A 21,976-nucleotide genomic window follows, 5' to 3' on the forward strand; every position below is an offset into this window, starting at 1 on the left:
AAAATTGAAATGTGTTATGTCTTTATTGATTTATAACTCCAAAAGTGATTTAAATTTATAAATTGATAAAATTTGTTAAATTTATTTAATAGCCGACCCATCTAAAATCGGCACTGTTTTTCGGGGTTAATTAACGGTTAAATTTGAGCAAAAATCGCACAATTGTGAGAAAACTACATAATACTAGAGAAGGAAATAACTTATTATATATAATAAAAATCATATGATATACAGTATGTAAAAAAAATCCAAGGAAAAATAATATGCTAAAATAAATATATTTTTATTATTGAAAAAAAATCAACTTTACATTTCACGCACGTTAGACTACACTTTTACATGCGAATTTTGATAACTTTTTATTATATTATTATATATAAATATCGACAAATGGCTTATAGTAATAATCAACCAACTCAAAAAAATATTTATTAATTATTTGATTGTCAATTCGTTTAAGATTTTACTTTTTTAGCATTTTATGCTCGAGGCGAATTTAACGAAAATTACATAGTTGGCAATAAATTCACAAATACTAAAATTGTGATAACTCAATATTTTTAATAAAAATCATATGATATATGTAAAAAAACCAAAGGAAAAAAATAATATGTTAAAATAATTATAACTTTACTATGGAAAAAAAATGACTTAACATTGTACGCGCGTTAGCTATATGTATTTTATATGTACGATAGTGCTTAGATGGATCGTCAGCAATCGGGATGACTTTTTTTTTTAAACATTCAAAAGCTGTTTTTTGTTTGACAAAACTGTTAATATTAAGTTAAAAAATAAAATGTTAACATGTGTAAATAATTATTATTTCCTTACCTTCATGCCATGTTCATTATATCTATCACCAACAATTTCAATAGAATCAATAATTTTCCTAATTTCTGATACTTCTTCAGGACTAAGATGAATTTTTCCTGCTTCAAAATTTTCTTCTAAATATTTCATTTTTCTTGTACCAGGAATAGTAACAAATTCATTACCCTATAAAATAAAAAAAAGAAAAAAAATATTAAGAATATTATTATATTTATATAATATAATATTTTAAAATATTAAGTATATTAACCTGAGCTATAACCCAAGCAAGACAAAGTTGACCCGCGGTTACGCCTTTCTTACTACCAAATTCATCGAATTTATGTACAATTTCCAAATTTTTATTGAAATTTTCACCTTGAAAACGTGGAACCGCTCTTCTAAAATCATTTGGTTCGAAATCATCAAGAGATTTATATTTTCCCTAAAAAAGTAATTTAAAAATTTAGAAATGTTCTTTTTTACATACAAATAATTTTTTGTTTTTATAATTTTTTTTTTAAAAAAATAGATAATTACTGTTAGAAAGCCGCGTCCGAGTGGACTATAAGCTACTATGGTAACACCTAATTCGCGACAAGCTTCTAAAACTCCATTTGTCTCAATATCAAGAGTCCAAGGACTATATTCCATCTTAAAAAAAAAATAATAATAATAAATTGTAATGTTGATAATCAATATTCAAATAAAATTTGATATTATTACTTGAACTGCGGCAATAGGATGAACTTTGTAAGCATGTCGAAGACTTTCTGCGGAACATTCAGAAAGACCAATATATTTGATTTTTCCTTCTTTAACAAGTTCTGCTAAAGCGCCGACAGTGTCTTCAATTGGTCTATAAAAATTTAAAACGAATAGTTAATTTATTAAAAAATTTTCAGTAGGAATAAAAAATTTCTTTTACTTACGTATCGGGATCTACACGATGTTGATAATAAAGATCGATATAATCTACCCCCAATCTTTTTAAAGAATTGTCACAAGCTTGACGAACATATTCAGGTTTGCCTGATATTTTATATTCGCCATTTGGTCCTTTAGAGAATGCAAACTTTGTACAAAGAAAAACTTCATTACGACGTTCTTTGAGAACTTTTGAAAGAAGAATTTCATTGGCTCCGGATCCATACATATCCTTTACATTTTTTTTTTAAAAAAAAGCAATACTCCATTATTTATTATTTAAATTAATATTAAAATCTTGAATTTATTAAAAGAGTTTAAATACAAACAGCAGTATCCCAAAAGGTACATCCTATATCAATTGCTCGATTTAATACTTCAATATTTTCTTGTTCATTGACTGAACCGTAAAAATCACTCATGCCCTACCAATCAAAATATCAGCATCACGTGATAAGCAAGTAATTTTGAAGTGAGAGCATACCATGCATCCTAAGCCGATTGCAGGGATTTTTACACCAGTTTTACCAAGTTCACGAAGAAAAGTCATCTCAAAAGAAAGAAAAGGAAGAAAAAACCAAAGAAATAAAATTTCTTTGAAGCAAATCAATAAAATTCCAAGCGCTTTTTATTACAGATAACTGATAAACTCAAATTTTTAATAAACCGGAATTAATCTGGAAAATCATTTATGCGTTTGCGCCAAATTTATTGACAATCGACATGCATGCAAGATTAAAGTTAACCCCTTGACGTAGAGAAAACGTATATTTATTAAATAATAGATACCTCCTAAGGTTAGTTAATTCTTTTTACTATTCAATAATTTTTTGGTGCACAAAATCTGAATAATTATCATCAGCTTACTAATTCCAAAGAATCATTTATAAATGAATAATGATAGCAATAATAATTCCCTCGGGATATAATTTCGAAAACTTATTGGTTCTGTTTCACTAGGCTTATTTTTATGATTTGGACTATAACCTTGATAACGAATATCCTTCCTAATATGGGGTCTATTTATAAGTTTATATCTTTGTAATACGATAAACACACGGGTAATCGGGAAATTAGGTTGCTCTAAATGGATAACCGATTATTAATAGTTTATTAATTTTAGTTACTTTTAGTTACTATACCTTGCTTTATTTAGAATATGTCTAGAACAGGATAATGGAATAATTCTTTACTTTTATTTACCATAATTAGACGGAAACAATATACTAAACAATCAACGGGATTAGCTCAGTTTCTTACAGTTAGTTCCTTACATGGGTCCAGAGAAAATCTCAAAATTAAATTAATATGGTACTTTAACTATCATTTCGCAAGTAATTAAATGATAATCTTTGAACTTTGCAGATCTTTACAGGTATTTTGAGATGTATAATATGTTTATAATTAGTTATTAATGCAGATTTACAACGTTCACTAATAATGGACATCCGACGAACAAGAACATCATGGCGGATTTATAAAATATCTTAAAATTTGTCCGTCATGTCAAATTAAATAAATATACAGTCTTTTAGTCACCAAATTTCTACTTAAATCCCAAATTTATTAGTGAACAGGCAACAATGAGCTCTAAAAAAATTTTTTGTACCCTAAATCTTGCGTTTAACCAATTTTCCGTTACCTAACCAATTTTTCCATTGTAAAGGTGCGTCATTATTAGGAAAAAAGCTTAATGTTTCTGTAAGTCAATTTTAATTCCCGAGGGCGCAGCAGGGTTTTTGCCAAATTTCGTAAATCCGCCGCAATGAAGTATTAATGTTTTGAAACTATCCGATTAAATAAGGATTTTGGTTTACTTGGTCCTCCCCTTTCCAGAAACCGGGATATAACGTTCATAATAATAATTTTTTTTCTTTTTTTGTTAGTAATAACCCGTATTTTTTTTGTTAGTATTTATAAATATATACATACATAGAATATATAGGATTAAAGTTCATTATAATATATATTTCCGTATTAATTTAATTTGTTTGGTTATCTATATATTTCAATAAAACGAGGAACTTTCATTTAAGAGTTACATGTGAGGCTATCATGATGACTACATAATATCTAAAGAATATATTTAACATAATTATTACATTACTTATTATCTTGCAATGCTGGAATTTGCATTACGAGTATAAATTTATTATTCGGGTGATTTAACACCAACTATTAAAAAAATTCAGCAAAGGTAACGAATAAAAAAAAAAACTGCTGATTTAAAATTCGTCTAAAAAATAAAAAATAAAAATAAGAATTCAAAATCCACCACATGCAGTAATTTAAATTACTTGAGATGATAATATTATTTAATTAGCTGTGAATGATTCTATAAAAAAAAAGAAGTACCTTTCTCGTATCCAACCTTTAAAAGCCTGTGTATTTCCCAAAAGAGAGAAGACCAAAGCAATAGTAAAAAACAATTAAGACGTGTTTAATGTATACACAACTGACGGACCTTATAATCTGATATCAAAGTATCAAGATTATTTGCGTATCATGAGATTTAAATTAATTCTGATCGTGCGTAAATATTATATATTAATATCAGAATTTTAATAATTCTGTTTTATTTTAGTAACGAAAATTTTTTTTTTGTTTTACCTCCCGCTTTTATTTAGGTTACCATGTATTCTTTTAACTTTTTTGACTAAATGATTTTGAAAAGATTGTTTCAAGATAAAATTACGATAATAATTAAGAAATCTTCATGAATTTATGAATATGAAGTTAATCATCTTATGTATGATAATAGATTCAAATAAGATTTATTTGTATAGAACCTAAGAAAAATTTGTCTCTGTGAACGTTTTGCAGAAACATCAGTTCAGAAATATTATTTTATAATAATTATTGATAAACAGATGGAATTATAAGAACTCGTCTTAAATTAGGCGTCACACTTAGACGCAGTTTCTAACGTTTTATCAAGATCATGTACTTTAAAATTACATTCTAAAAAAAACCGTACTTACATAATTTTTGTTTGTTTGAGTTATATTATACTCCAAGGATAAATATATTCTTTAAAATCATACTTCGTAATAAGGAGATTTTCTATTCCTAGTATAATCGGAAGTATTAATATTATTACACATATGACATGTATGCGAAAAAATTCAATTTTTAATTGAATATCTTTATTAATAATAATTATTAATAAAAATTTTTGGACTTGGTAACTGAGATCATTGTTACGTCATTTTATAAATATGTACAAAACTTTATGTCACATAGACTAAGCCAAATCCATTGAAACTTTTATTTGTAAGGCTGCATAATAATTAATAATAATTTATTGATTTTATTGATTTTTATTGGTTTGCTATTATCTATTTAATATTATAATACATCTTAATACATTCACGAGTTTTTACTAATCATATTTATAGTTACATTACAATTAGTGATATGAACTTTAAATCAAGAGTCACAAGTCGTCAAGCTGACAAATACACAAATACACAAAAGTCTAAATCTTATATGGTGATCACTGATCAACTAGATGCCCGTAATATCTTAGTCGACAGACTTTGGACGTTCACGTTTACATGGATCGGTTATTGACAAAAAAGAAAAGCATATAGAATAATGCCTTGCATGGATGCAAAAATTCTTTAAAAGGATCATTCGTATGATTTAACCAAAAAATCCGATATATAAAGCTTAGCGGTATTATTCTGGCAATTAACAAGTTGTAAACCACCTTTCGAATCTGAAACAGACAAACACAAACGATGATTATATTAAGCTTTATCAAAGTAAGCATAAAATTAGTAATGATATATTTTTGCAACAAAACACATCTAATCTTAATATGAAATATAAATAGGATGTTGGGAATTTGTACCAGATAGATATCTCGGAATAGTTTCTATTCTTAATAGTATTAGCTCCGAAAAAATAATGCAACTACTAATTTTGAAGTAAGCGAAATAACAAAAGAATTAGAAAACGACAATTTATCATTTCAGATTAGAAATTAGTAGATTTTCATAGTCTCATTCAACATTCTATTTTTATTTTTGTTTCTTTCTTGTATTATGTCAGAATAATAAAAAAACCGTAAATGAATAAACATTTATGTTTATTGTAATTACTCGAGATTATAGAATGTGAAAGAACATGATTACAACATCAAAACGAATATTACTTTATATGAGGATAACACTTTTATATTAACAGTCATACAGGAAAGACTGCTTCAATCCAAAGGGATTTTTCCGAACGTCTGATTCATCTAATACATGTGAATACGTAAACAAAAATCGTTGCAGAAAATGATGGTCGTACGTCAATTACTCCAGTGTTGATCAACAAAATAAATATTTTATAGTAAGCAACCATTAGTAATGTGAAACTTGCAGCTGGCGGATTTAGCGCAACGTTCTATTTTTCAGTGTAACTGGGCAGAGCCTACATATACCATCATCCTCTGTTACATTTCTTATTAAACGTATAACTTCTACGCCAGTCAGTGGCCACATTCAACTTAAAATGATTTATCGAATTTCCATCAACTTAATATTAGACACTATTTATCCCGCAGTAATGTCCACAGCTATCCCAGCCGCAGCATTATCTGTTGGAAAACAAGACCGTGACCTATTATGATAATGTCTCAAATGTTCGGTCTTATACGGTTCACATACTTAGATTCACTTCACGAGTTCAGTTCACGTAGTAGCAATTAAGTGTGGACTTGCCAGTTTCAGTAAAATAGCTAAAGCTACTAATAGTTGTTGTGTGTTTACGTACATACTGACTAGTCAAATATGGTTAATCACACGACACTCATCTGGCAGAAAAATTACGTAACCTTGTTTTTTAATAAATACACTGAATCAAAATCTAATGAATGTAATGAGTTGTACTGATTAATTTAATATGATTAAGTGTAAAGATAATTGGTATAAAAAACCTGAAAAAATTAAGAAATTCTAAATTTCTCTCTATATTTTTCTCTCTATATTTCTAACTATAAGAATGTTCAGAACCATTTTTAACCGCTACTCACGTCGCTTAATTCCAAAGTCCCCTGGTGGTGCGTCTTTCATATAACTTTGTTTTATTATGATTTTATAATGTTCATTTTTTTCATTTTTTTATTTAGGACTTATAAATACTTCTCTTGGTGCTACCGACATTGGTTCCGGCAGTAAACCTCATACGTGACCTTTTATTTTTTTTATCTGTTGTGTTTTTATAATGATCATCATTTTACTTATCTATTTAGAGTCCAAAACCTCCCTTGAAAACATGCTCCTCGAATCTCCTCAATGGGAGAATAAAGTAGAGTTCACTTTAAAAGAATTGGTTTTACACAATATCAACCAACGTCAAAATGACTTAATTGAACACAGGATAACTAAAGCTGAAAATAAATTTCTTTTCACCACCATTTGCGCCACTTGCTCAATTATTTGTACCATTCTCTCAGAAAGATATTTTGCTGGAAAGTCCTACGATACTGATAACAAGATTGCTGATGTTTCAGGAAAAAAGGATACGGACAAAAAGAAATAATTCCTTTTTACATTTAGGATAAAGAATGTTCATCGTAAAGATGAGTTTTTTTACTTTAATGCCCTTATAATAATATTATGATTTCATTCACAATAGCTTATATCTTAAATAATATAATTTCTTTGCGATTCATATCTATTAAATAGTATGATTTCTTTGCGATTTAGAGTCAAAAGAGTTAGTTGAAGGATTTGTCAATGGATTAATAAATTACATAGTTTAAAAAATGAATTTAAAACATCACTTATTTTTAACTGTTGAGATTACAACTTTTTTGAATTACAGAAAGTCACAAAAAAAACACACTGAAAGGAAAATAGGAAGCTTGCATAATAATACCCTGTAAAAAATCTGATCCGTGTTTTATCTTTCCATGTTTTTTCCGTGAATGTATCATTTTCATGGAATTTAAAATGGAAATTTTCATCTCGCTAACAGTGAATGTATCATTTTCACGGAATTTTTACGGAAGAACCGGAGAAATTATGGAAATATTCGGATAAAAATTTTTTATAGGGATAGTTGCTTTTTACTTATTTAAAAGTAATAAAGTGAGTGTTTGATAATTATTTGAAATCGTTCAGTGTAACGACTATAATGAATTTGCTTTTCTTCTTGATAAAACACGTTTTATATATTTATTCCTATTATCTGACGTATTAGAGTAAGTTTTATTATATAAAATGATTACATGTTTTTCAATAATAAAAAAAAGAATAAATCAAATAAAAGTGGTATGATTTGTGAGTTTATTTTTTTTTAATGAGATCTGTCTAATAATTACATTTTCTATTATTAGCATTAGATATTATTTATATCGATTATTAAATATTTTTTTTTGATTAAACAACTATTAAAAAAATCAAAGAAATTATGTTTTTAATTAAGAATTCATAAATCTAATCATTTTGTTGTATTTTTTTTTATTAATATTTATTTTATATTATGTTATATTATACAAACAATCATAAATGAAGTTATGGATTTTACTTTATTTGTTAAGTTGTTTAATAAAACCCTAATGGTTTCAATTTTATATATATAAATTATATAAATCTTCTATTTAAAAAATAAAAACTCCCACTTACTTTACGTTTACTGTTGACTTTTTTTTTATTTACATTTTACAGTAAACTTACTTAGTTAATGATTTATTATTAATTTTAGATAATTTAATATGACCAAATAAAAACATTTTATTAAAATGCTAATCTTCGATTTCTTTCAGATATGAATAAATTGATAAATATGAGCCTTACTACCGTTAAATATCCAGAATAAAATCCTTAAGTTCAAAATAAAATAAGAGTAAATTATATCTAATATCTGTTATGTTTTTTTATATACTAAATATTTTCATTTAAAGTAAAATGTGTTTAATTTCTTTCATCTATAATAAAAAAAAAATAGTTTAATTAAAATTTAATAAAAAGTTACATGCAAAAGTAATTACCTTTAGAATTAATATCAAGTTTAGTAAAATCCATTCTTAAGGAATCTGTAAAATAAAGAATAATTATTATTATAAATAGATTTGAATAATTATTTTGAATTAAAATTACCTGAATATTCTAAGTCATCATTGTCTGCATTTTTTGGTTCGGGAAGATTTTTAAAATCTAAAAGTCTACTTGTGTAAACTGCTTGAGGATGTGTCATATATAAGAGAGTACTAGTAGACGATGATGGTGATTGAACTGTTGAAAATGATAATTTTTTATTAATTTCATCTGCTTCTTCGAATTGATCGATCACAGAATTTTTAAGCGAATAACAATATAAATTCTCTAATAACTCCCGTAATTTATTTGCTTTAGGTCGTTTTAAAGGATCTGCATCCCAACATTGATTAATAAGATCAAAAATTAATTGAGGAATTTTATAGTTAGATCTTGGCCTCAACCCTTTACAAATTTTCATTGCTAAGAATTCATCATGAGCTATATCATAATAAGGAGGGAAACCTGTACAAATTTCATATGCAATAATTCCGAATCCATAAATATCACTTGCTTGAGTATATTCTTTTCCTCTTAAAACTTCTGGAGCTACATAAGGTATATATTTTTTTATTACTATTTTGAGAGGATTTGACATTTGCTGGTTGACATAATCCCAAATCAGTAATATAAGCAAATGTAACAAAATCATCTAATATATTCCCACAATGAAAATCATGATGAATTAATCCTTTATTATGAATATCACTAAGACCACATGCAATACCAAATAAATACCCCAATTTTTTATCCCAACTCAGTGAAATAAAATTGTAATTTAAATGTTGTCTTAAACTACCATTTATTAATTCCATCACCATTATAAAATTATTTGTTTTTGGGTCTTTGGTAATACCAAAACAACGAACTACATGACCACTTGAAAATGAACATACTATAATATTTGATTCAATCTTAAAAGAAATTATAGTTAGTTTAACATTTATAAAGGCTAATGAAGATTTATAAAAAAATATCTTACTTCTTTTAAAAAATCTGTTGTAATGTCTTGTGAGTTATGTAAACATTTTAAAGCAACTTTAGTTTTTCTTATTCTTTTCCATTTATTATTGTCATAATCCCAATAATCAATATATCCATCTTTCCAAACTGCTTTAAAAGTAGTTCCAAATCCCCCTTTTGCTAAATATTCAACATCTTCAAATTTATCATATTCAATCCACTCTATAACACATTGGAATTTTTCAGCTTTTAATTGTGCTTTTTGAATAAATTCATCAACGTCATGATTTCCACTTGTCCAATTTTTGAAATTTTGTTGAAATCTTTTAGAATTACATGGCTGACAATAATAATAATAATAAGTATTAGGCTGTTTACACTCATCACATAAACCATATTTTTTATAACGTTCTTTTAATTCTTTGTCTGTTATTAATTTATCAATTAACGATTCTTGTTCTTTAGTCAAATACCAATATTTGAAGTCTTTTATTTGTTCAAATATATCATCGCTTAGTTTTTCTTTATCAATTAACGACTTTTGTTCTTTAGTCAAACGATGATGACTAAAATTTTTTATTTGCTCAAATACATGTTTAATTTTGTCCATTTTAATAAATAATCTATTAAACGAAAGTATATTATTAATTCGTATGTAAAAATTAAAAAATAATGAGGTGAAACGTTATTTTATGTTGCAATTGATTTCAAGATCGGCAACAAAATTATCAAAAAAAGACTAGTTAAAATACATAGAGGAAACACAACAATCCTGATCGACAATTAAATTTATTCAATTTTGGCAATTTTATTTAAATTCTCCATTAAAAGTAAGATTAAATGACAAATAAAATAAATAAAAGTTTAACTAAATATAGTAAGTATTATGTAACCAAAGATTATTAATAATAAGTGACGAATTAAAAATGTTATTATAAACAATATGATGAAGAACTTTAGTAATATTTTGTATATCATAGGTGTAATTTATTGACGCAATTGAAGTCTAAGCTTTAAGAAATCTATTTAATCTATTTATTCAATGTATTCTAGAATATTTATCCAAAGAGAGAATTTGGGAATTTGGAATTATTTTAAAGTAAATGAAATACAAATCTTTTCGCAAACTTATATAGATTGATATCGTATTGTAAAATAAAATTGATCTCATTAACGCTTACGTCATGCATCATATATATTAATTTAGCTTATTTGTAATAATTTTTTTTTTAAAAAAAAAATATTCCACAAAAATAATTTCGTAAAAAATAATTTTAGTAGTTTAATAAAATTAATCAATTTATTTAATGTATTCAAATAATGCCCTAATAAAGTTAATATCCTAGGTGTTAGGAAGTATAATGTACATATAGAGGGTGAATTATGTAAAAGGCGCGAAAATGTTTAGAAATAATAAATCTTTATATAAAAATTTGTATCATTCGTTAGATTAAATATAAACTTTATTAATTATAATACTAATTAATATTTAAATAAATAGTATATTTATACTTATTTTACAAATCATACGTTCACATAATTATTTTGCAATATATACATTATAATAATTTGTAAATATATTCATTAAGTTTTATATAAAAAATATATAAATTACAAACTAAGGAACTACTTACTCTAATCTTAATGTTTAAAAATAATTCAAAATAAAACAATAATTGATTATCTTTCAATAAAATTTGTAAATAGTTTAAAATCCATCAAAAAGAAAGAACAAATATATTATTGAATTAAAAATTTATTTTCTATATTATAAACTGATCGAAACACGAAAGATAACGGTCCTTTAGTGACATATCTTTCATCAATCCAATATTGCTGTATAAATTTTAGAGAATCCTCCTCAATATTTTAATATGGGATCCATTTAATAATAATAACATTTTGCTCAAGTGTTTCCATTTGACAATTTTTTATTAAATTATTAATATCATTATTTCCAGATGTTCCACAAATTCCTCTTGTTCCTGAATAGAAAGAATTTTATCTCGGTCGTAACTTTATTGCTTAAATCTAATTGGTTCAGTTTTTCTTCTGCTGTAAGAGAATTATCAGCAAGAATTGTTTGATGCATAATTTTTACACGAAGAATTTTTTTTTTATATTATTGGCTTTTTTTTTTATAAAACAATTTTTGTAGAGAATTTTTATTTTTAATATAGGCAAAGCTTTTTTTGATAAAATTATTTTGGGATTTATTTTAATAAAAAGACTTTTTAGTAAAAAATTTTGTTAGAGAATTTTTTTATTGATAGGGACATTTATGAGTTTTTTTTTCGATGGATAAATTTTTTTTAATATGATTTTTTTTTTGAACATATACCTAATTTGTTGGAACAATTTTTTTTAACAGGATTTTTTTTTTTCATTGAGAATCTTTTTTTTTTGTAGAAAATTCTTTGGAGAATTTTTTTAATAGAAACGATTTTTTTGATAGAGAATTTCGTTAAAAATTTTTTTTTTTTAATAGGAGAGAGTTTTCCTTGATAAAGAATTTCTTTTGGGAATTTTTTTTAATAGGTGAAAGTATTTTTTGATGGTGAATTTTATTAGAGAATTTTTTTTTAATAGGAGGATTGTTCTTTGATAGGAAGATAAATAATTTCGCTGAGAATTTTTTTTTTTTTTTGATAGAAATTTCATCATAGAATTATTTTTTTAATAGGTAAAATATTTTTTTTTTTGATGGATCATTTCGTTAGTAAATTTTTTTAACAGGGGAGATTTTTTTTTTTTGATAGAGAATTTCGGTAAAGAATTTTTTTTTAATAGGAGGGAAGTTTTTTTTTTGATAGAAATTCTTTTTGAGAATTTTTTTTAATAGATAAGAATCTTTGAATTTTTTTTAATAGGGAAAATGTGTTTTTTTTTGATGGAAGATTTTCGTTAGAATCGGGATATTTTTTTTTGATTGAGAATTTCATTAGAGAATTGTTGGTTGAAAAGTTTTTTTATTTTTTTTTTTTGATGGAGAATTTTGTTAGAAGTCGCAATAGAAAATTTTAATGAAATAGTTTTCTTTTAATAAGGGTATCGAGAATTTTGGCTTGAAATTTTTTTTTTTAATAAAGAATTTCATTAGAGATCTTTTCTTTATAAAAATTGATTGAAAATTTATTGAATTTTACAATTTTAATAAATTCCTCTTTTTTTTTTAATGGATATTATAAAATAAATGGTTTGCTAGTAGTTAAAGTTCTGCATGAGCTGGCTCGAGCTGAGCCAGGGCATAGCTCAAGCTCAGCTCCAAAATTAAGAGAGCTGAGTCCGCAATGAACTGAGCCACGGCAAATATTGGCTCAAGCTTTTTGAGCCAAGCCGAGCCATAATAAATCCTGGCTCAAGCCGAGCTGGACTTGAACTGGCTCGAGCTGGGCTTGAGCTTTACCTAAAAAAAAAAAGAGAGAAAATGGTGTTAATGATGTTTTATAACACCATTACACAGCCACATTCTCACCAAACAACACCTGCCGCATATTCCATAGCCGGGAACCTAATAAAATAAAAAAAATTGGCATTAGTATTGTTTCAAATGCTATTATTCAACCACACTATACCAACCATGTGCGGCAATTCTTGCTGATTATATGAGTATTATATGGAAGGTGAAGGTGCTCCGGATTTATATCTAAAAAATCCTCGTGAGAGAGTTAAGGTTAATTATTCCACTATCTGGAAACCTGAAAAATAAAAAAAAAAGTTAGTGGGATTCCATAACACACCATACTATCCATACTTACCAACGAAAGGCTGAAGAACTAAAAGATAAAAAAAAAATTGCGTTATTGTTGTTCCATAATGCAATTTCATAACCATACTGTCCATAATTACTGTCCATACATTACACTACTTACACTCTACTTACCGTATAACTCCAAGGATATAATCATATAATATTCATATATAACATAAATTAAAAAGTTTTTAAAATAATGTTAACTTTAAAAAAAGTATATAGCAGAAATTTGTTTGAAGTGTTTTCTCTTTTTATCATTAATAATATTAAATAATTGACATAAAAACATTTTTTGAAAATCTACCATTTTTTAAAATACTTTTAATATATATAAATAAAAATTGGGGATTGCTAAACGTTGCCCGGGCGATCATCGCCTGGCTTTTTTTTTTCAAATATGTCATATGATGTATCTAATTTATGATCGGTTATTATTGCAAAAGATATTTTTAAAAAAAATTATTTGCAAACATATTTATTCAAAATAATCTTATTTAATGAAATTTTATTTAAAATTTAAAGTCGCACATTTATGATTTTAAAGAAAAAAATCACCATATTTATTTTTATTGAAGTGTACAAATAAAAGAAATAATAACAATAAATAAAAAAGAAAAGTAAATTACAATGATCAAGGAGAAAGATGCTAATAAAAAAATGAAATAACAATGGAGTAATGGAAAGTAATAGAAGATGAAAGGGAGTAAAAATGTAATGAGAAGTGATAGGAAACAAAAAGGAGAAATAGGACATGATGAGAGATGAAAAGGAGTGATGGGAGACGAAAAGAAGTGATAGAAGACAAAGAGGAGTGATGGGAGACGAAGAGAAGTGATGGGAAGATGAAGAGGAATGATGGGAGACGAAAAGGAGTAATAGGAGATGAAAAGAAGTGATGGGAAGATGGAGAGGAGTAAAAATTTATTAAAATTGTAAAATTTAATAAAAATTTTCCAATAAATTTTCAATCAATTTTTTATAAAAAAAAGATCTCTAATGAAATTCTTTATTAAAAAAAAAAAAAAATTTCAAGCCAAAATTCTCGATACCCTTATTAAAAGAAAACTATTTCAATAAAATTTTCTATTGCGACTTCTAACAAAATTCTCCATCAAAAAAAAAAATAAATAACTTTTCAACCAACAATTCTCTAATGAAATTCTCAATCAAAAAAAAAATATCCCGATTCCAACGAAAATCTTCCATCAAAAAAACACATTTTCCCTATTAAAAAAAATTCAAAGATTCTTACCAATTATTAAAAAAAAATTCAAAAGAATTTCTATATCAAAAAAAAAACTCTCCTCCTATTAAAAAAAAAAATCTTTACCGAAATTCTCTATCAAAAAATAATCTCCCCTGTTAAAAAAATTTACACTAACGAAATGATCTATCAAAAAAAAAAGTCTTACCTATTAAAAAAAAAAATTCTATTAAAGAAAAATTCTTTAATGAAATTCTCTATCAAAAACAATCCCCCTATTAAAAAAAAATTCTCTAATAAAATTCTCCGTCAAAAAATACTTTCACCTATTAAAAAAATTCCCAAAAGAAATTCTTTATCAAGGAAAACTCCCTCCTATTAAAAAAAAATTCTTAACAAAATCTTCTATCGAAAAAAAATCTCACTTATTAAAAAAATTTTCTAATGAAATTATCTATTAAAAAAAAAATCTTCCCTATTAAAATTCTTCAAATAATTTTCTACAAAAGAAAAAATTCTCTATCAAAAAAAAAATCTTTCCTGTTAAAAAAAATTGTTCCAACAAATTAAGTATATGTCAAAAAAATCTTATAAAAAAAAAATTCTCCAATGAAATTTCTACCAAATAAAAGTTTTTAACGTAACTAGTGTACTTTTGGATATAGTGAGTGAGTTTTATACTAATACTGCTAATAAATTAATAAAAGATTTTTTTATAACAATAGATTGTGTTTAGTGAGATTTATAAAAAATTTAATGAGATTTCTTTTTAGTAATAGTTTGGTATAAAAAAATTTTCTGGGATTTTTTTTTAATAACAATATGTTGATAGTAGACAATTAACTTGTTAATAATTGTTTTTTAGTAAGATTTTTTTATAGTTCACAGTAACACTAATATTACTAGTAAGTAATATAAATGAAAGATTTTTATAACAATAGATTACATTTAATAAGGTTAATAAAAAAATTTTCTGAGATTTATTTTAATAACAAAATTTTTGGTGATTATTTTTTTTAGTAACAATAGATTGGTAATAGACAATAAAAAATGTTGTGAAAACATTAAAAACTGAACTGATAATGAATTGGTAAATCAGATCAGTTTTGGTCACAGTAATAATTGTCTATTACCAATCTATTGCTACTAAAAAAAAAATCACCAAAAATTTTATCATATCTATTGTTATTTAAATAAATCCCAGAAAAGTTTATATATTGTACTATACTAATTTGTCATAAAAAAATTCCAGAAACTGATCTATTATATTAATAAAAAATCTAAAAAATTTTTTATATCTCTCCATTATAATATAGTACTGATCTGTTGTTATCAAAAAAATTTTTTATATTGATTTATTGACTCTATTGTTAAAAAAAAATTCAGAAAATATATTTATATCAATCTATTATTAAAAAAAAAGTTAAAATTTTTTTATATCTATTCATTGTACTATACCAATCTATTGTTATTAAAAAAAAGTCTCAGTAAATTTTTTGTATTGATCTATTGTTATTAAAAAAAATCTCCCAAAATTTTTTTTATATGTCATTAAATATAATCTATTTATAAAAAATCTTTTATTAACTCATTAAACTAACTATTAATACCTATTAGTAGTAGTATTACTGGAAAAAATCTTACTAAAAAACAATTATTAATTGAACAAATTAATAATCAGTTGACTATTACCAATCTATTGTTATTAAAAAAAATCCAGAAAATTTTATACTGATATAATGACTTATTGCTAAAAAAAATCCCAGAAAATATATTCATATCAATCTATTATTAAAAAAAAGAATTCAGAAATATTTTTTATATCTATACATTGTATTATACCAATCTGTTATTATTAAAATAGATCCCAGAAAATTTTATTATATCTATCTATTGTACTATACCATTATATTATATCTCAAAAAATTTTTTTATTAACCTTATTAAATGTAATTAAAATCTTTTATTATCATTACTTATTAGTAATATTAGTGTTACTATGTTGAAGATAGGGCCGTCTGGCTAAGATAACGCATTACAAATGTTGTCTACCTACTGAGTCTAACGATCACTCGACAGTGCACACGTGGGGTACTATACGTATGACGAGTGGTTTGTAGTTTAATTATATTAGAGTAGCTTTTAGAATCATACTATGTATACATATTCTTTTATTTTTCTACTTTAATAAAACTGCAAATGCGCTGCGATTAAAAAAAAAAAGTAATATTAGTACTGTGAACTGTAAAAAAATTATTAACTTCCGTTAATAAGTTACCAATCTATTGTAATTAAAAAATAAATCACAGAAAATTTTTATTATATCTATCTATTGTGCTATACCAATATATTGTTATTAAGGAAGAATTCCAAAAAAAATTTATTATATCATCTATTATATGATACCAATTTACTGTTATTAAAAAAAAATTCCAAAAAATTTATTACATCTATTTATTGTATAGTTAACCCTATTGTACTATTACTACTATGCTGATATATCGTTATTAAAAAAAAATTCTAGAAAATTTTTTATACAAAGCTATTCTTATTAAAAAAAATTTCATAAAATTTTTTCATAAATCTCACTAAACACAATCTATTGTTATAAAAAAATCTTTTATTAATTTATTAGTAGTATTAGTATGCTTTTAAAATAAACTCACCCATTATATCCAAAAGTACACTAATATAATTAAAAAAAAATCATTTTTTTTTTAATTTTTAATAACAAAAAACGTCAAGTCTGACGTTTTTAATTAAAAAAATCACTTTTTTTTTGATTTTTAATAACAAAAAACGTCAAGTCTGACGTTTTTAATTAAAAAAATCACTTTTTTTTGATTTTTAATAACAAAAAACGTCAAGTCTGACGTTTTTAATTAAAAAAAATATTTTTTTTGATTTTTAATAACAAAAAACGTCAAGTCTGACGTTTTTAATTAAAAAAATATTTTTTTTTGATTTTTAATAACAAAAAATGTCAAGTCTGACGTTTTTAATTAAAAAAATCACTTTTTTTTTGATTTTTAATAACAAAAAACGTCAAGTCTGACGTTTTTAATTAAAAAAAATATTTTTTTTGATTTTTAATAACAAAAAACGTCAAGTCTGACGTTTTTAATTAAAAAAAATATTTTTTTTTGATTTTTAATAACAAAAAACGTCAAGTCTGACGTTTTTAATTAAAAAAAATTTTTTTTTTGATTTTTAATAACAAAAAACGTCAAGTCTGACGTTTTTAATTAAAAAAATCACTTTTTTTTGATTTTTAATAACAAAAAATGTCAAGTCTGACGTTTTTAATTAAAAAAATCACTTTTTTTTGATTTTTAATAACAAAAAACGTCAAGTCTGACGTTTTTAATTAAAAAAAATATTTTTTTTGATTTTTAATAACAAAAAACGTCAAGTCTGACGTTTTTAATTAAAAAATATATTTTTTTTGATTTTTAATAACAAAAAACGTCAAGTCTGACGTTTTTAATTAAAAAATATTTTTTTTTTGATTTTTAATAACAAAAAACGTCAAGTCTGACGTTTTTAATTAAAAAATATATTTTTTTTTTTGATTTTTAATAACAAAAAACGTCAAGTCTGACGTTTTTAATTAAAAAAAAATCATTTTTTTTGATTTTAATAACAAAAAACGTCAAGTCTGACGTTTTTAATTAAAAAAATCACTTTTTTTTGATTTTTAATAACAAAAAACGTCAAGTCTGACGTTTTTAATTAAAAAAAATCATTTTTTTTGATTTTTAATAACAAAAAACGTCAAGTCTGACATTTTTGATTAATAAAATCATTTTTTTTTTGATTTTTAATAACAAAAAACGTCAAGTCTGACTTTTTTAATTAAAAAATTTAATTTTTTTTTGTTTTTTAATCAAGTTTTTGACATTTTTAATTAAAAAAAAAAAAAATTTTCACATTTTAATAAAAAATGATCAACATACAATTTCATGATCTGTCAAGTTAACATTCTTTTTGAGCAGCACAGTTAAACTCAGCGCAAAAAGTTTCCATAGTGAATGTTCACTTTCTCTGTACATGTACATGTACATGTTCATGTTCTTGCTCTTGTACTTGTACATGTACATGTACAGTACTGTACTAATATTTAAGATTAAACTGAGTGTTTTTTACGAAAAAGGCAATTTTTTTTGTATCCATGGCAACTATGCATGTGGATGATTTTCAAAAACGGAATAGAAAATTTTGGTGAAAATCTGACTGAAATGAAATGATCAACCAAAATTTTTGCCTTTTAAAGTAAAAAATCGCCTTAAAATCCTACTTGGGTGTTAATTATCCATCAAAAAAAAAACTCAGAAATGTCCCTATCAATGAAAAAAATTCTCTACCGAAATTTTTTATCAAAAAGAATCTTTTTATTAAAAAAATTCTATCAAACAAAGTCTTTGCCTATATAAGAATAGAAATTCTACAAAAAAAAAAGCCAATAAAAAAAAATTATCTGTATAAAATTTTTAAAACTACGCTAAACTTAAAAACATGTGATCGACAAAATAACCCCTGCCGCCATCAAATTCTGCCAGGTGCCCACGATTAATTAATCGGTTAATATATAAATTTAGAAGTTTAGGAAAATTATTATAATTATTATGGCGTAGAGAGAGTATATGAAATATTAAAAATAGGCAATAATTTTTTTGCTTGCTGTGTTGGCGTAGTTTTCTTCAAAAGTGTATTCCAAATTCGATTCTTAGACCACTACAAATCATATACTGTAAAATAGAATGAGACGCTGGTTAATTCTGCCGTGTACAAGTAACGAAATTAATAAAATATAAATCTCAATTTATCAACTAGTGTACTTTTGGATATAGTGAGTGAGTTTTATACTAATACTACTAATAAATTAATAAAAGATTTTTTTATAACAATAGATTGTGTTTAGTGAGATTTATAAAAAATTTAATGAGATTTCTTTTTAGTAATAGTTTGGTATAAAAAAATTTTCTGGGATTTTTTTTTAATAACAATATGTTGATAGTAGACAATTAACTTGTTAATAATTGTTTTTTAGTAAGATTTTTTTATAGTTCACAGTAACACTAATATTACTAGTAAGTAATATAAATGAAAGATTTTTATAACAATAGATTACATTTAATAAGGTTAATAAAAAAATTTTCTGAGATTTATTTTAATAACAATAGGTATGATAAATTTTTGGTGATTATTTTTTTTAGTAACAATAGATTGGTAATAGACAATAAAAAATGTTATGAAAACATTAAAAACTGAACTGATAATGAATTGGTAAATCAGATCAGTTTTGGTCACAGTAATAATTGTCTATTACCAATCTATTGCTATTAAAAAAAAAATCACCAAAAATTTTATCATATCTATTGTTATTTAAATAAATCCCAGAAAATTTTATATATTGTACTATACTAATTTGTCATAAAAAAATTCCAGAAACTGATCTATTATATTAATAAAAAATCTAAAAAATTTTTTATATCTCTCCATTATAATATAGTAGTACTGATCTGTTGTTATCAAAAAAATTTTTTATATTGATTTATTGACTCTATTGTTAAAAAAAAATTCAGAAAATATATTTATATCAATCTATTATTAAAAAAAAAGTTAAAATTTTTTTATATCTATTCATTGTACTATACCAATCTAATGTTATTAAAAAAAGTCTCAGTAAATTTTTTGTATTGATCTATTGTTATTAAAAAAAATCTCCCAAAATTTTTTTATATGTCATTAAATATAATCTATTTATAAAAAATCTTTTATTAACTCATTAAACTAACTATTAATACCTATTAGTAGTAGTATTACTGGAAAAAATCTTACTAAAAAACAATTATTAATTGAACAAATTAATAATCAGTTGTCTATTACCAATCTATTGTTATTAAAAAAAATCACAAAAAAATTTATTAAATTAGTCCATTGTACTATACCTATCTATTGTTATTAAAATAATCCCAGAAAATTTTATATCTAGTAACTATTGTACTATACCAATCTAGTATTGTTATTAAAAAAAAATCCTTAAAATTTTTTATTTCTATCCATTATACCATACTGATCTATTGTTATTAAAAAAAATCCAGAAAATTTTATACTGATATAATGACTTATTGCTAAAAAAAAATCCCAGAAAATATATTCATATCAATCTATTATTAAAAAAAAAGAATTCAGAAATATTTTTTTATATCTATACATTGTATTATACCAATCTGTTATTATTAAAATAGATCCCAGAAAATTTTATTATATCTATCTATTGTACTATACCATTCTATTATATCTCAAAAAATTTTTTTATTAACCTTATTAAATGTAATTAAAATCTTTTATTATCATTACTTATTAGTAATATTAGTGTTACTATGTTGAAGATAGGGCCGTCTGGCTAAGATAACGCATTACAAATGTTGTCTACCTACTGAGTCTAACGATCACTCGACAGTGCACACGTGGGGTACTATACGTATGACGAGTGGTTTGTAGTTTAATTATATTAGAGTAGCTTTTAGAATCATACTATGTATACATATTCTTTTATTTTTCTACTTTAATAAAACTGCAAATGCGCTGCGATTAAAAAAAAAAGTAATATTAGTGTTACTGTGAACTGTAAAAAAATTATTAACTTCCGTTAATAAGTTACCAATCTATTGAAATTAAAAAATAAATCACAGAAAATTTTTATTATATCTATCTATTGTGCTATACCAATATATTGTTATTAAGGAAGAATTCCAAAAAAATTTTATTATATCATCTATTATATGATACCAATTTACTGTTATTAAAAAAAAATTCCAAAAAATTTATTACATCTATTTATTGTATAGTTAACCCTATTGTACTATTACTACTATGCTGATATATCGTTATTAAAAAAAAATTCTAGAAAATTTTTTATACAAAGCTATTCTTATTAAAAAAAATTTCATAAAATTTTTTCATAAATCTCACTAAACACAATCTATTGTTATAAAAAAATCTTTTATTAATTTATTAGTAGTATAAGTATGCTTTTAAAATAAACTCACCCATTATATCCAAAAGTACACTAATATAATTAAAAAAAAATCATTTTTTTTTTAATTTTTAATAACAAAAACGTCAAGTCTGACGTTTTTAATTAAAAAAATATTTTTTTTTGATTTTTAATAACAAAAAACGTCAAGTCTGACGTTTTTAATTAAAAAAAATATTTTTTTTTGATTTTTAATAACAAAAAACGTCAAGTCTGATGTTTTTAATTAAAAAAAATATTTT

The 21,976-nt window shown here is 23.9% G+C and overlaps 2 protein-coding genes across 2 annotated transcripts; one reads left to right on the plus strand and one right to left on the minus strand.

Moving 5' to 3' along the window:
• Positions 1-259: 259 nt before the first annotated feature.
• OCT59_000105 (uncharacterized protein) lies at positions 260-2,338 on the minus strand. The gene is made up of 8 exons (XM_025320702.2): positions 2,225-2,338; positions 2,070-2,165; positions 1,746-1,972; positions 1,540-1,672; positions 1,354-1,467; positions 1,085-1,258; positions 835-999; positions 260-753 (listed from the first exon to the last, which is right to left on the minus strand). The coding sequence occupies exons 1-8, from the start codon at positions 2,288-2,290 to the stop codon at positions 739-741; spliced, it is 990 nt and encodes a 329-aa protein (XP_025170744.1). The 5' UTR covers positions 2,291-2,338; the 3' UTR covers positions 260-738.
• A 4,394-nt stretch (positions 2,339-6,732) lies between these two features.
• On the plus strand, positions 6,733-7,272 carry OCT59_000106 (uncharacterized protein; the record flags this gene model as incomplete). Its single annotated transcript, XM_066138596.1, has 3 exons — positions 6,733-6,790; positions 6,860-6,904; positions 6,983-7,272. 3 exons carry the CDS (start codon positions 6,733-6,735, stop codon positions 7,270-7,272), a joined length of 393 nt encoding a protein of 130 aa, XP_065988075.1.
• Between the last annotated feature and the right edge of the window lie 14,704 nt (positions 7,273-21,976).

This window comes from Rhizophagus irregularis, chromosome 1 (assembly GCF_026210795.1).
Source record: "Rhizophagus irregularis chromosome 1, complete sequence".
Lineage (NCBI taxonomy): Eukaryota > Fungi > Glomeromycota > Glomeromycetes > Glomerales > Glomeraceae > Rhizophagus > Rhizophagus irregularis.